Source organism: Bubalus bubalis, chromosome 1 (genome assembly GCF_019923935.1).
Source record: "Bubalus bubalis isolate 160015118507 breed Murrah chromosome 1, NDDB_SH_1, whole genome shotgun sequence".
Lineage (NCBI taxonomy): Eukaryota > Metazoa > Chordata > Mammalia > Artiodactyla > Bovidae > Bubalus > Bubalus bubalis.
The window spans coordinates 87,626,858-87,641,463 of NC_059157.1; the positions used below are offsets into that span (position 1 = coordinate 87,626,858).

Here is a 14,606-nt window from a genome sequence, read left to right on the forward strand (position 1 = left end):
TCATTAATAACTTGATATTTGAATACAACTTTCAAAATGCTTTATTCTTCTCTTTTAAAAAAAAGTAATATTAGGGGACCATTTTGGGCTCCCAGGTGGTGCTGGTGGTAAAGAATCTGCCTACAATGTAGGAGATACAGGAGACTTGGGTTCGATCCTGAGTTGGAAAAATCCCCTGGAGAAGAAAATGGTATCCCTCTCCAGTATTTTGCCTGAAAAGTCCTATGGACACAGGAGCCTGGCGGGCTACAGTCCACGGGGTCACAATAGAGTCACATATGACTTAGTGACTGAGCACACACACACACAGGAGCCCATTTTAATCTTTCTCATTATAAAGTATGTCTGTGTAACAACAAAAAAATAAAGAAGTATTGAAATAAAATTTAAAAATTCCCCAATATCTGTACTTACTTCTCATAGGCATATAAAGTGCAAGAATCACTTTACTGATCAAGTCATTCGGTTGCTATTTATTGAGCATCTATCACGCCCCAGGCATGTTTGAGGTGCTGGGTGAGAGACAGCGAACAAGGCAGACAGATAGATCCCTACACTCTTTCTAGCCAGGCACTCAGACAAGAAAGCAGTCAAACAGAGATGTATTTCAGGAAGTGGTTAGTGCTGTGAAGACAAATACGCATGGGGAATGGCGAGGAGGGAGGTTTATTGTACATAGGATGGCTAGGAAAGCACCCTTTGAGGAGATGATATTTAAATAAAGTTCTGAGAAAAATGGGGAAGCTGGTCATGAAAAAATCAGGGAAAAATCAGGTGTGTACCAGGCAAAGAAAGGTGAAAGCAGAACTCCTGCAGGTGGAATGAGGTGGGTGTGTTTGAAGACAAGCAAGAAGTGGGGAGGCCGGGCAGCGAGCGATTGGTGAGGTCAGAGCCTGAGGCAGAGAGTGATCATGTAGGGCCTGTGGGCCATGATGAGAAGCTTAAGTTCTGCTGTAAGTTTGGTGGAAAAGCACCGCAGGGTTTTAACAGGAAAGAATTGTGCTCTTCATGTTTTCAAAAGAACACTCTGTCTGCTGTATGAAGAGTAGACTGCAGGGGCCTAGGGGAAGCTAGACATCTAGTTAAAGGTGTTTACATGATAAAGACAGAAATGTGTACACATGGTCTCTGACCTAGGATGCTTTGACTTATTTTGACTTTATGATGGTACAAAAGTGATGAATATTCAGTAGAAACTGTACTTCCAGTTTTGAATTCTGATCTTTTCCCATGCTAGCCATATATTCTTGCACGATGCTGGGCAGTGGCAGCAAGCCAGCTCTTGGTCAGCCCCATGATCTTGAGGGCAAACAAGTGATATACTTACAGTCATTCTGTACCCAGACAACCTTTGTTTTTTCAGTTTCAGTACAGTGTTCAATTGCATTACAGGAGATAGTCAACACTTTACTTTAAAATAGGATTTGCATTAGATGATTTGCCAACCATAGACTAATCTAAGTGTTCTGAGCCTGTTTAAGTTTGGCTACGCTACTTTATGATGTTCAAGAGGTTAGGCATGTTAAACGTACTTCAGCTTATGATGGGTTTACTGGAAGGTACCCCATCGTCAGCTGAAGAAGACCTGTATTGCAAAGATAGAGACAGCTGCTGGGAAAAGAAGGATGATATTATTGGTCAAATGGGAGGCTTGTTTGGACTCAGGACTAGCCACATGTGCTTTTCAGACAGCAGATGCTTAATAAATGCTCATGACTTGTCCACACAAAATACTGCACCTGTGCTGCTATAGAAAGCAAATCCACTGGATGCACTGAACTCCTCAATGAAAAACTGAGACAGGGAAATATGCTCATCAGTGTTTAGGGACTTGTTTCCATGTTTCCAGTACAGCATTAGATCCTCCTCATTGTAGGCATCTAAGACAAGAAAATAACATCCCTGCAATTAGAATGAACTCCTGTAAGTTCCATGAGGTCCATGATGGTGCTTTATAAAGTTCTGTATCCCCAGGGTCTGGTCCAATGTCATGGTTCTGAAATATATGTTTGCCAAAAGACTGATAATACCCATATCATAAAAAAACAAACAAACAAAAAACCCCTCCCCAAATTAGACCCTGATTACTGCCAGAGTATGGTTGGGTTTTCTCATGCCCACATGATGCTTTAAAAACTCTCCAAACAGCGGTTCCCCTGTCTGTGTGCCCTGTGATGTCACAGCACCACCTCTCACTCACAGGCCTGATGCCAAGGCTTTAGGCCTCAAACTGGTTTTGTGACTGTCTTGGATGAAATTGCAAAATGAGCTGGGCTTGTAGAAAATTCTCTCATAAGATCAAATAGTGTGACAGAGAGTTTCCAATGGGTTTGGGGAGAATTGTCTCTGTAGGAGACATCCATTGAGATTCCCAGCACTTTACCTGCATCATGAAAAATTGCAGTCAGCGTTTAATAAGTCATGTCAAAAATAGCTGGGGAGGGGGTGTGGATCTAAGTAATTGACAGGGCTCTGGCTCAGATGCCCTTTGACAGGGCTTTGACTGGGTGATCTAAATCTAGAGCTGGGTTTTTCTGGGGAAACAAGATATACCTAATGGAAGGTTGGGATTCATATAAGAACATAAACGGCAGAGTTTTCTAAATTTGCCATTCTATGTTAATAACGTTAGCAAGAATACACGTTTTTAAGGAGCTATTCCTTTAAAATCATTGTGGAAACTGCAGAATATGTAGTTACCAAAGCATTTTTTTCTTGACTCTTTTATCTTCTCATCTGCAAGACAATTTGCCATCATCATTCTTACCAAAAAGACCAAGCAACCAACCAACCGATAAGCTTTTTTGGATAAACATATTTAACTTATATCAAAATGTTCACATGCTTGTTAAGATATTTACTGCAAGTATGTGATGGTGTGTTCAGACCACAGGTACTCACTGCATCGGGAGGTTACACTTACAGCTTTCCAGCTCAAGGGAACAGTTTTGAGTGTCAAGAGGAAACCTGCTGAAATCCATAAAGCACATTGCTGAAACAGTTATCCTATAGGAAGAATAAGAAAAAGAAAACTGCAGGTCATTTCACCACACGGTCAAATAAGTAATGTAGCTTAAAGCTATCTGACACTCTGCCTGTTTTGTGCACCTTTCAAGAATAATGCCAAACAGGTGTTATCATCTTCTATCCAAGTAACCCATAAGGAAGCAAACCCAGGAAGGTGGGTGATTGCTTAAGACCCAAAGTTAATGAGTGAATTCCTGCTGTAAGAATTGCTTCTGATCTCACCATTTCCTGGTCAGCTTCCTCTATACTTTCTGGCTCGGATGTCTTCAGAAAAACACACTTCAAAGTGAGAAGACTTTAAATAGACTTAAATATTTTCTGCTTTTTGGAAGATTCAAACTTAAATAGTTTCCAGTAATAAGGAGCTGGAATGGTGGTAATAAAAACCTATGAGTAAAGGTTTCCTTCACAAAGCAAGTTTACCTGAGGAAATTATCTTTGCAGGAGTGAGTGGAAAGCCGGAAGCATTTTCAGTTAGAAATCTATGTGCACAATGCATAATTCAGGTGCTATTAAGTCAAAGGGCTTACATACTGATGAGGGCTGTTCTTCACATTTTATGTCCTCCTAGCTTTTCCTGGCTGCAGGCAGAGGCTGCTGAACTGTGGTACCCACAAAAGCAGATCAGAGGTTCATAAAGGGCCCCTGAGCAGGTCTGCAAAAAACAAAGGCAACAGCTGCTCCTACCCATGGCACCCCTTGGTTAATCAGAGGGGGAAAACCATTTTATCTGCTGTGCTTTGAATTCTACTGTCAATAGTCATGCAGGAAAATGCCAAGCCAGGGAGGGGTCTGGATAACCTTGCGACACAAAACATACTCATTTTGGCATCTTCCTGGTACTTTAAAAAAGGACTTCTGAAGTCTTTCAGTCTCCTTCCTTCAGAGTATACATAAATAAATTAACAGCCAAGGAGATTAGGTAGACAGTGTTAAGGAAAAAATTATTCATGACACTTGTTTAAAAAATGGTAAGGTAGACTCTATTTAGGACAGCTACTATAATTTTTTTTTTTGTAATTGGGAAGAGAGATTGGGATCAACTCCAAACATAACAACTTTGCTATAAGCAAAGGAATAAGGAGGCCAGGATGGGGGGTGTGCAAGTCAGTGGATAGAAAATTACTAAGAGGAAACATAAGGGGTCGGGGGAACCTGGCTAAATGGACCTAACAGAATTCTTGCTGAAGGAGGGCCAGGGTGGTCAGATGTCAGCTGGGGGCTGGAGAGGTGGATGAGGAATCTTATCAGATATGGGGGTGATCAGATATTGAGGATGGGGGACTCTGGATAAACTGACTATGCAGAGACAGAAACAGAAGCTCAAAATCGGGGCCAATGTGAGAAGACAGTTCAGAGGACACTGAGTAGAATTTGGTCAAGGAGAGACTCTTTGTCAGTAGATGGTGTCAGAACCAAGCCTGAAACCAGGTGACCTGGCTCTGGGCTTGGACTGGCTCTGCTGTCAGCTGAAATAGCTGTGCAGACAACAATTCTGAGTCCTCTTGTGTTCCGAGATCTCTAGACCAACCTCAGCATCAATGTTTCATTAGAAGGACTTATAGAACTCATCAAAACTGTTATACTAACAGCTAATCATTTATTGCAATGAAAGGATACCAGTTAAAATCAACAATGAAATTAAGATGCACAGGGCAGATTCCAGGAAAAACCAGGAGCAAGTTTCCAGTTGTCCTGTTCTAGTGGACAGGGCTATATGGACAGAGCTTACTTCTCCTAGCAGTGACATATGACCACATGCATGGAGTATTGTTAACCAGGGAAACTACGTGAGCCTAGGGGTTCAAAGCATTAATTGAGGGTTGGTCAGCCATGGCTGATCTTGGTCTTTAGCCTCTCCAGAGGTCAAGCTGATACCATGTGGCTCAGGGTCTTTGGGTAAACAAAGACACACTTATCAGGCAGGATATTCCAAGGGCTTGTAGGTTATTTCCCAGGAGCCAGGCAAGAGCCAAATCTTTCTTTGGAATGTGCAGGGTAAGGACAATTCACTGAGCTACTTCTCCAGTGGATATCCCCTCATCAAAAAAATTAATTTAAAACACATGATTTCTTGGCCAGATGCTGCTGTTCAGCTGCTGATCCCTCCTAAGGCTTGATTCCAGTACTTGTTAGAGTCCTAGGTTACCTCTGATGTAAAAGTTCTTATGGAAAGTGGTACTTTCCTCTCATTTCATTTTTTAAAAAACACTGATAGCTTTTTATAAAATGTCCAGTAACAGAATCTCTGTACTAGAGCGAGCAAGGTGTTTTTAATGAATAAAAAGAACATATTTTCATTGTAAACAATTACCATAAACTTGGCAGTTTAAAACAACAGAAATGTATTCTCTCACAGTTCTGGAGGCCTGAAGTTTGAAATGAGTATCACTGGACTGAAACCAAGGTGTCAGAAAGACCCTGCCTCCTCCCGAAGCTCTAGGGTGAGATTCATCTTTTGCTTCTTACAGCTCCCAGAAGTCGCCAGCATTTCTGGGCTGGTGGTTGCGTCACTCCAGTCTCTGTCTTCACCATCACACTACTTCCTACTCTTCCACGTGTGTCAAATCCTCCCTCTGCCTTTCTCTTACAAGGACACTGATGATTGCATTTAGTCCAACCCAGATAACCCAGAATAATTTCCTTGTCTCAAGACCCTTTATTTAATCATGTCTGCGTAGTTTTCCCCTACCCCCCAATAAAGTAACCTTCCTGGGTTCCAGAGATTAGGACATGGATATCCTCTGGAGAGCTAACTTCTTTTTCAGTTTACTATTGAATCTTTCTGGGATTTCTAAGACATTTGAAAACATGAATTTCTTGGATTTACCAAACATTTTTAAGATTCTATGGTAGGTCAGTCAGTAAGCACTGGACTCATTAGGCTAAAAAAAAAAAAAAATGTTATAGTAAAGATGGAGGGATATTATAGCATAGTGTCTGAACAAATATTTTATTAAATTTTTTGATATCCAACAGAATTCAGAACTCCTATTTACCATTTGGATAGGTCCATTAGCACAGATCAAATATTTTAAATTAAAATTTTGTTTTTCAGCAATTTTTAAATGAAGAAATTAGGGGTAACATGCATGATGACTATATCTTCATGTGAAGAGTGAAGGACACACTTAACAAAATTATTTAGTTAATCCAAGATTCCAAGACTGCTTGGTGGGGTGCAGAGTGGGGTGGCATTGGTGAGGAGGAAAAGCAGTTTGGGTATCTATAAAAAACTGTAGGTTAGACTCTTAAGGCTATCCATAATTTAGCTCCATTTTGTCCAGCCTTATTTCCTATCATTCTCCAATAATATGCCCAGAGTGGCTACAGTTAGATTAGGAAATCATTCTTTAAAAAAAGAAGTTTTTTAAACTTCTTAAAAAAGAAGTTAGGGGCTTCCCTGGTGGTCCAGTGGTTAAGAATCCACCTTGCAATGCAAGGGATACTAGCTCGATCCCTGGTGCAGGAAGTGTCCACATGTCTTGGAGCAACTAAGCCTGTGTGCCACAACTATTGAGCCCAAGCGCTGCAGCTTCTGAAGCCCACATGCCTAGAGCCTGTGCTCAGGAACAAGAGAAGCTGCCGCAATGAGAAGCTTGCCTACCATGGTGAAAAGTAGTCCTGCTCTCCACAACTAGAGAAAGCCCGCATGCGTTAACAAAGACCCACCACAGCCAATAAATAAAGAAATAAATCTTGAATAAACAAAATGCTAATTATTAAAAGTCATTAAAGAAACAAAACCTGGGAGTTAGAATCAGGAAAAAAAAGTCGCGTCTTCTGCTTGTGTCTGAAGCTCCAGCATTACCAAACGCAGCAATATCGGGAGTTCAGCCTGCAGTGAGCCCCCTAGTGCTGGTGCAGATGCTGCGGTGCCAGGCAGCCCAAGGCAGGGGGCAGCCCTCCTCACCTGACACTGAAGAGGACGTTTCCATCCGGGTGGACGCGCAGCATGGTGTTCTCCACAGTTGTGTCGTGGATGAAGGATCTCTTAGAATGGACAAAGAAGATATCAGGCACCCAAATCTTTTTGATTAATCTATGATCAAAAGTCATACTTTTGTTGGTCTTGCTGGGAAAGGCGAGCCTTTCATCTTTCCAGTAGTGCCTGAGATAAAAAGTCATTGTAAAGTCCTAAGCAGGGAGAAAAAGAGACAAGTCAAGGCCAGCAGAAATACGATTCAGGATGACCAGTCAGTACTATCCATCTCCACTGGTTTCCGTAGGTGTTAACGACCTGTGCCTGAATGGCTTATATTATATCTTCAGGTAGATTCAGAATGAGGCTACTGAGCTTCCGTCACAGAGCTTCTCCTCACCTGGACTCTGGTGAATGCTCAGAGTTTCTGAAAACCATCAAGTATTCACGTTGCTGAGGGGAAACAGGTTATAAGTGGGATGCATTTCTACCTGAGCACTCTGGTAAATCACCTAAGATGATCTCAGGAGAGATGGACCTAAAACTTCATGGTCTGGTATTTTATTTTGATTTTTCTGGTAGTTTAGTTTGCTTTTTCTCTCACTGTAAATAAATATTAACTTTTATGATTGATTTTATACCCAATATTTCTATTGTTTTTGTAAAGCAGTCCTCCCCAAGTTGAATAAACTATAGTCTTATAAGAACCTGAACACAACATTTATAGGAGTTTTTAAGCATTTTAATGGAAAGCATGTTATCAGAAGGGCTTCCCTGGTGGCTCAGTGGTAAAGAATCCTCCTGTAGTGCAGGAGATGTGGGTCAATCCCTGGATCGATAAGATACCCTGGAGAAGGGAATGGTACCCCATTCCAGTATTCATGCCTGGAGAATCCCATGGACAGAGGAGCCTGGTGGGCTACAGATGCTAGGGTTGCAAAAGAGTCAGACACAACTGAGCCACTAAACAACAGCAATGTTGACAGAGGTCCTGAGAAAGAGATGGTGATCTTCAGCTTGAGACACAGAACAAATACCAGGAAATGGTGGTGCTGGAATTGTAGTGTGCCAAAAATCACTTGTGCATTTGTTAATACGGCGCATCCCCCAGAAGCTAGTTCTCAGAGATTCTGATCCAGTATGACTCAGGATTTTAAATTGTTTATATGCATTCCAGTTGTAAGGAGGCAAGGATGAGGGGGAAAAGCTAGATTAACATTATTTTAGCAGAAAAAACTTTGCTTAATCAATTATTTGAGTTTTGTTTGGCTCTCAGGTACGAGTATTTTGTTTGTTTGAATAGAAATTCTCCTATCTTCACCTAAGTTATAGGATGTAGGCAATGACAATGTGTTTCACATTTCCCAACTGCTTACTTCTTATTCTCATTTATTTGTCAACAACACTCAAATTCTTCTTGAAATAACACATATAATAGAACTTCAACATTTACTACACAAGCGAAGGACAAATCTCAGCAAACCACAAACAAGTCATCAAGTAATGATGAGCTCATTTGTTTTTCTTAGGATCAGAATAGAGGTACATTGTATTATTGCTCTGGGTTAATCTAGGAGCACCAGCCACGTGTAATTTTGAATTAGGGTAAGAGTGAATAAATACAATGGTTCATTCATTACCATAACACCACTCCACAGGGAATCCTGTGGGTTACTGCATGGATTGCTTTAATAAGCATATATTTGTGTTTAGATGCCCAGTCTGATCTGAAGGGCGCCAGGCAAACACTGAGCCTATGAAGTCAAATGGCAGACACTGGCACGTGTCAGTGATACATCAGCATCACCACTACTTGGCACTCTCATGGGAAGCAGGCTGAACCGCCCCCTGGGAGGAGAGCAGGACAAAACTAAAGAGATTGAAAGTGATTTCAGGGTGAAATAAGGGAGGGTTGGAAAATGATAAATGAGAAGCAAAAGAAGCCAACACTTGGGATCACTTGATCATTTTTTCAAATTGGGCATGGAGAATGCAGACCAGTTTTTTGCTGATACTGAGTACCAAGGTTCAAGTCACATAGCTAAGTATATCCTGTCCGTCAGGACACTGTAAAGCCAATAGAAGAAAAGGAGACGAGAAAGAAAGGAATGAGAATTATAATCTGGGGCAGAGATAATAGTTAGAAAAGAATAAAGTAACTTCAACTTTATTAAGCAAAGCAGGAATAATATGCATAATTAAGATGATTTATTAAAACGTCAGTGATTTTGACACTACCGAGAATCTATCCGTTCAGAAAAAGCATCTCACGGAGAAACTTACCATGTCAACCTCTGAAATGCTGTCAATACTTTCAACCTGGACATCTATTCCCACTGGCACTGGAGACCCTTCAGAAAGAAGAATGAGAATATAATGAGGAATCAGGATTATTTTTGAAAACATTTAAAGTGGAGAGAGATCAATGTAGCAAATGAATTACTTTTCAAGTTTTGATGGTAAATTTCTCACTTATCTATTGATATAGTATTACATATTCAGGGAGCAGACTAGCATGAAGTTCATGATTTTGGCAAATGTGGGAGCCTTTCCTCTCTTGCCTAAAAATCAGTCTCTTCCACGTGGAGAGGCTAGAGGGCCACACTGACAACGGTGCTCCCCAGGATGCTGCACATTCAGAAAGGCCCCTTCCCAGATAAACAGAAACCACAGCTTGCATTTGGGGCGAAGCAGACATCCTTAGAAATGTGAATGCTGAGAGTATTCTGAAAGTCAGAATGGGAGCAACTCCAGACAGGCAAGTTCTAGATTTGTGTGCAGTTGGGTCTCACAGAATCAGGCTCATGTGCCCAGAGAACAAACTGAGACCAAGACAATCCCTTGTTACACTCTACAGAGGGTTTCATCTGTTCCTGTGTGAGGGGATGCTGATGCTACTAACTTCATTATTTAGTACTGTGTATGAAATGTGATGCACATGTGCACCTGTGCTCGGTCATGTCTGACTCTGCAACCCCATGGACTGTAGCCTGCCAGGCTCCTCTGTCCATAGGATTTTCCAGGCAAGAATACTGGAGTGGATTGCCATTTCCTCCTCCAGCAGATTTTCCTGACCAAGGGATCAAACCCATGTCTCCTGTGTCTCCTGCATTGGAAGTGGGTTCTTTACCACTAGCACAACCTAGAAAGCCCTGATGTATATATATATATGTTCAAATAATTTGTATATTTATACATAGACTCTTCATATGTTTTCTTTCCACGGTGACCAATTCTCAAACTTTATAGCCCTTAATTAAAAAATGCTTTCAACTATTGTTGGGGAAAAATAAATCTTGCCTAGATGGATCCTAAGTGGTTATTTCAGACAAGTTGCTGGTATTTAGAAGGGACAGGCCAGAAAGACTTCATTCCTTGTTGTCTGGATATGCTACATGTGACATATATGTGCATATAATTTAATAAAGCACCTAATTATTGTATTTTAAATGTACTGTGTGTGTGTGTACGCTTAGTCACTCAGTCATGTTTGACTCTTTGGGAACCCATGGGACTGTAGCCTGCCAGGCTCCTCTGTCCATGGGATTATCCAGACAAGAATACTGGAGTGGGTAGTCATTCCCTTCTCCAGGGGATCTTCCCAACCGAGGGATTGAACTGGGGTCTCCTGCACTGCAGATGGATTCTCTTACCATCTGAGCCACCAGGGAAACCCAAATATAATACATTATAAAACAAGACATGCCTCACCAGTCCCTATGCACCATCTATGCCTATTCCCCCCCCATTAATTGGCTGACATTCAGTTCAGTTCAGTTCAGTCACTCAGTAATGTCCGACTCTGCAACCCAATGAGCCGCAGCACACCAGGCCTCCCTGTCCATCACCAATTCCAGAGTCTACCCAAAGCCATGTCCATTGAGTCAGTGATGCCATCCAACCATCTCATCCTCTGTTGTCCCCTTCTCCTCCTGCCCTCAATCTCTCCCAGCATCAGAGTCTTTTCAGATGAGTCAGCTCTTCGCATCAAGTGGCCAAAGTATTGGAGTTTCAGCTTCAACATCAGTCCTTCCAATGAACACCCAGGACTGATCTCCTTTAGGATGGACTGGTTGGATCTCCTTGCTGTCCAAGGGACTCTCAAGAGTCTTCTCCAACACCATAGTTCAAAAGCATCAATTCTTCAGCACTCAGCTTTCTTTATAGTCCAACTCTCACATCCATACATGACCACTGGAAAAACCATAGCCTTGACTAGATGGACCTTTGTTGGCAAAGTAATGTCTTTGCTTTTTAATAAGCTGTTTAGGTTGGTCATAACTTTCCTTCCAAGGGGTAAGCATCTTTTAATTTCATGGCTGCAATCACCATCTGCAGTGATTTTGGAGCCTAGAAAAATAAAGTCAGCCACTGTTTCCACTGTTTCCCCATCTATTAACCATGAAGTGATGGGACCGGATGCCATGATTTTAGTTTTCTGAATGTTGATCTTGAAGCCAACTTTTTCACTCTCCTCTTTGACTTTCATCAAGAGGCTCTTTAGTTTTTCTTCATGGCTGACATTACTTCATTTTATCTACACTGATTCCCTCTTTTATGAATCTAAACCCTCGATATCATTCCTAACTTACAAGGATTTCAACTAGCCAGGCACTGGGCCTCTCACTAGAATATATTTCTGCTTCAGGCTGTAGGAATACCTTACTTGCATCTGAACTGCTAACTACTTCCTGCCATATTGGACCAATCACTTCCAATAGTATTAATAATGACAATCCTATTAAAATATTGTTTAGTGATAATTATGATTAAGCATTAACTTGGGAACAGCTCAGTATTATTCCTTTATCAGGTTTAGCTCTGATGCTTTTATTTTGCTTTGCCTTTTTTCTTTAATTGGCGTGTCTGTGAGTAGTCACTTCAGTCGTGTCCAACTCTTTGCACCCTTGTGGACTGTAGCCCTCCAGGCTCGTCTGTCCATGGAATTCTGCAGGCAAGAATACTGGAGTGGGTTGCCATGTCTTCCTTCAGGGGATCTTCCCAACCCAGGGATCGAACCCACATCTCCTGCATTGCAGATGAATTCCTTACCACTGAGTCACTGGGGAAGCCCTCTTTAACAGGTAGAGCTATCAAAATATACATTTCATGCAAAGATCTCATCCCTGGCCCTGTTTGGCCTTTCAGAATGAGTAATTCCCCCCACTAACTCCAATACTCCAAAGGACTGAAGAGATGGGAGAGGCCTTGGAGAGGGAACAGAACATCCTGGAGAAAATTTTGGCATTAGAGTCCCAACCAGAGCTGGAATCCAGCTCCATGACTCACATGAGAACAAGGGTCAGTAAAATCTCTAAGCTTAGGGTCCTCAACTATCAGATCCATTAGTAGTCTCACCAAGGAGACTTATATAAAGACTAGAAATAATACAGTTGATAAACTTAGTAGATACTCAATAAATAGCATAGAATATATGTTATTGTTACTGTAATTCAGCAGATTTACAGAGGATGACATAGTTGGATGGTATCACCTACTTGATGGATATGAGTTTGAGCAAGCTCTGGGAGTTGGTGATGGACAGGGAAGCCTGGTGTGCTGCAGTCCATGGGGTTGTAAAGAGTCGGACACGACTGAGCAACTGAACTGAACTGAATTCAGCAAAAATGTGAATCTATTCCTCAGACTACAGACCACAATTCCCAGTCTTACATTCAAATATTGAAACAATCAGTCCATTCTTCACTAAAGAATGATCCAGTGCTTCTCATACAGTGTTTATTTTATGACAAAGTGTGAGCACAACTTGGATTCAGGATGTTTATGACTTCTGAGTAGGACCCAGTTACTGATGAGTATCTCTGCAAGCCAGGGCAGTCTTCTAACACCACCATACAAGGACATTCGTGCCACCGCTGGACAAGCACTGGGCCCTCAGGGTTGTCTGGAAGCTGGACTGACAGGGCGGTAATAACATGGCTTGTCCATTAGGAATGGGTTCCTAAATGCGTCTTAGATTTCTTCTTTCCTCTCTCCCATTTATTCTATTTTTGTCAGGATGAGCTCTTTCATCTCAAAGGAAAGTGTTTGTCCTCAGATGCTATCTGACCTCATTTTTGTCTCCTTTGCATTTGATGCCCAAGTGCATCTTCTCCTGGGCCCAGGACTGTAAACTCTGTTCTGACATTCTGAGGACAGAGTGGAGGGTGAGGGTGAGTAAAAGCAAGATGCAAAATCATAGAATTTGGGAGCTTCTTAAAAGCTCCAAAGATCATTCTTTTTTGCGAAATAGGAGCTGAGTCTCAGAGAGAAGGTGGTAATAAAGCAAAAAGATTGAAAACTATGAAATTTGTAACCATATAAACCTGAGTTTAACCTTCTGTAATCCTTAACTCCTCTAAGCCTCAGTTTTTGCTCATCTGTAAAATAGGGGACATACATACAACATACATGGTCTGTGCCTAATGGGGTTGCTGTGAAACTAAAATAAAAAAATGCATATCAAGTCCTTAGCCTAACCTAACATTAAATGTGTTAACCAACTTATTCAGTATATAGTAATGTGTGATACGCAGAACATGAATAATACCAGTTTCATAAATGCTCTTATTAATTCTCATATAAAGCATTTGGAATATAGTAAAGATTAAATAACTATTAGGTATTACAATTAGGTGTTGATTTCCCAGGATTACTAACTAGTTGGTAGCACAGACATTTATACTGCCGTGTATATTATACTATACTATATTATACATATAAAAATCATCAATCTTACTTTTACGCATGCTGGGATAAGGGGATCTAAATAAAAGTTATTCGTCTTATTTGTGGAGTACATTTAAAATACGTGATATATTATATCATGTTATCATTACAGCCACTTTTTTAGTTAGCCAGGTAGAACCAATTTAGCTCCATTTGACATATGAGGGAACTCATGCTCAGCAAGGTTGAAGACCTTGCCTGAAAGCTAGAGCTGGTTAATGCAGGAATACAGCCAGTTCCCCCTGGCTCCCAATCTGGTCCTCCTGTTTGACAAGCAAAGTCTACACAAGCGGCTTTTACAACTTCAGCTTTTGTTTTAACTCAGCAGCCAGTATCTAGATGCTGAATTGATTTCACTTTAAAGAAACAAAGAAATCATCATCTATACAACTAAAACAAAAAAAGCCCTTAGTTATGGGAGATGTAAAGGGTAGGGAAAGCATAAATAAAGAAAATGAGCTGCAATTTATAACCCAAGTTAAACAAAAGGCTCCCTTTAAATTTATATCCTCCTGTTTCCACATAATGAGTCAATTAATCTTCTAATGCTTTATAAAAGTAAAAAACACTGCAGTAGCAGCTGGTTTTAATGTTAAAGCTAATTAGGAAAACATTAAGGGAAGAGAAGTGCTGAAGTTACGTTTAGCGCAAGAGGAAAGAAGAATGTGTGTGTGTTGTGTTATGGACAAGTATAAAGAAAGAGAAGATAAATTTAAGCCTGTCTTTTATATTCTGCAGCTTGAGTTTCCCAGGAAAGCAGGCTTGAGAGAACAGAGAATGGGTCACCGGTATAAAAAGCTGTTCTGACCAAGACAAGAGAAGGTTAAGGACTATATTTCTCAGAGCTACCAGACTGACACTTCTGACTGAATTTATGGATTTTTTCTGCCTGAACTGACTGAATACACAAGCCACTTGGATACCATTT

The 14,606-nt window shown here is 41.0% G+C and overlaps 1 protein-coding gene across 1 annotated transcript in view; it reads right to left on the reverse strand.

Annotated features, from left to right (window-relative positions):
• GABRR3 (gamma-aminobutyric acid type A receptor subunit rho3) overlaps positions 1-14,606 on the reverse strand; it is a 52,081-nt gene that overhangs the window by 24,955 nt on the left and 12,520 nt on the right. Inside the window, exons 3-6 of the mRNA XM_025282459.3 lie at positions 9,233-9,300; positions 6,941-7,164; positions 2,924-3,006; positions 1,740-1,880 (exon numbers count right to left, since the gene is read on the reverse strand). Of these exons, the coding sequence (XP_025138244.3) occupies positions 1,740-1,880; positions 2,924-3,006; positions 6,941-7,164; positions 9,233-9,300 (516 nt within the window). The remainder of the gene's footprint in view (positions 1-1,739; positions 1,881-2,923; positions 3,007-6,940; positions 7,165-9,232; positions 9,301-14,606) is intronic.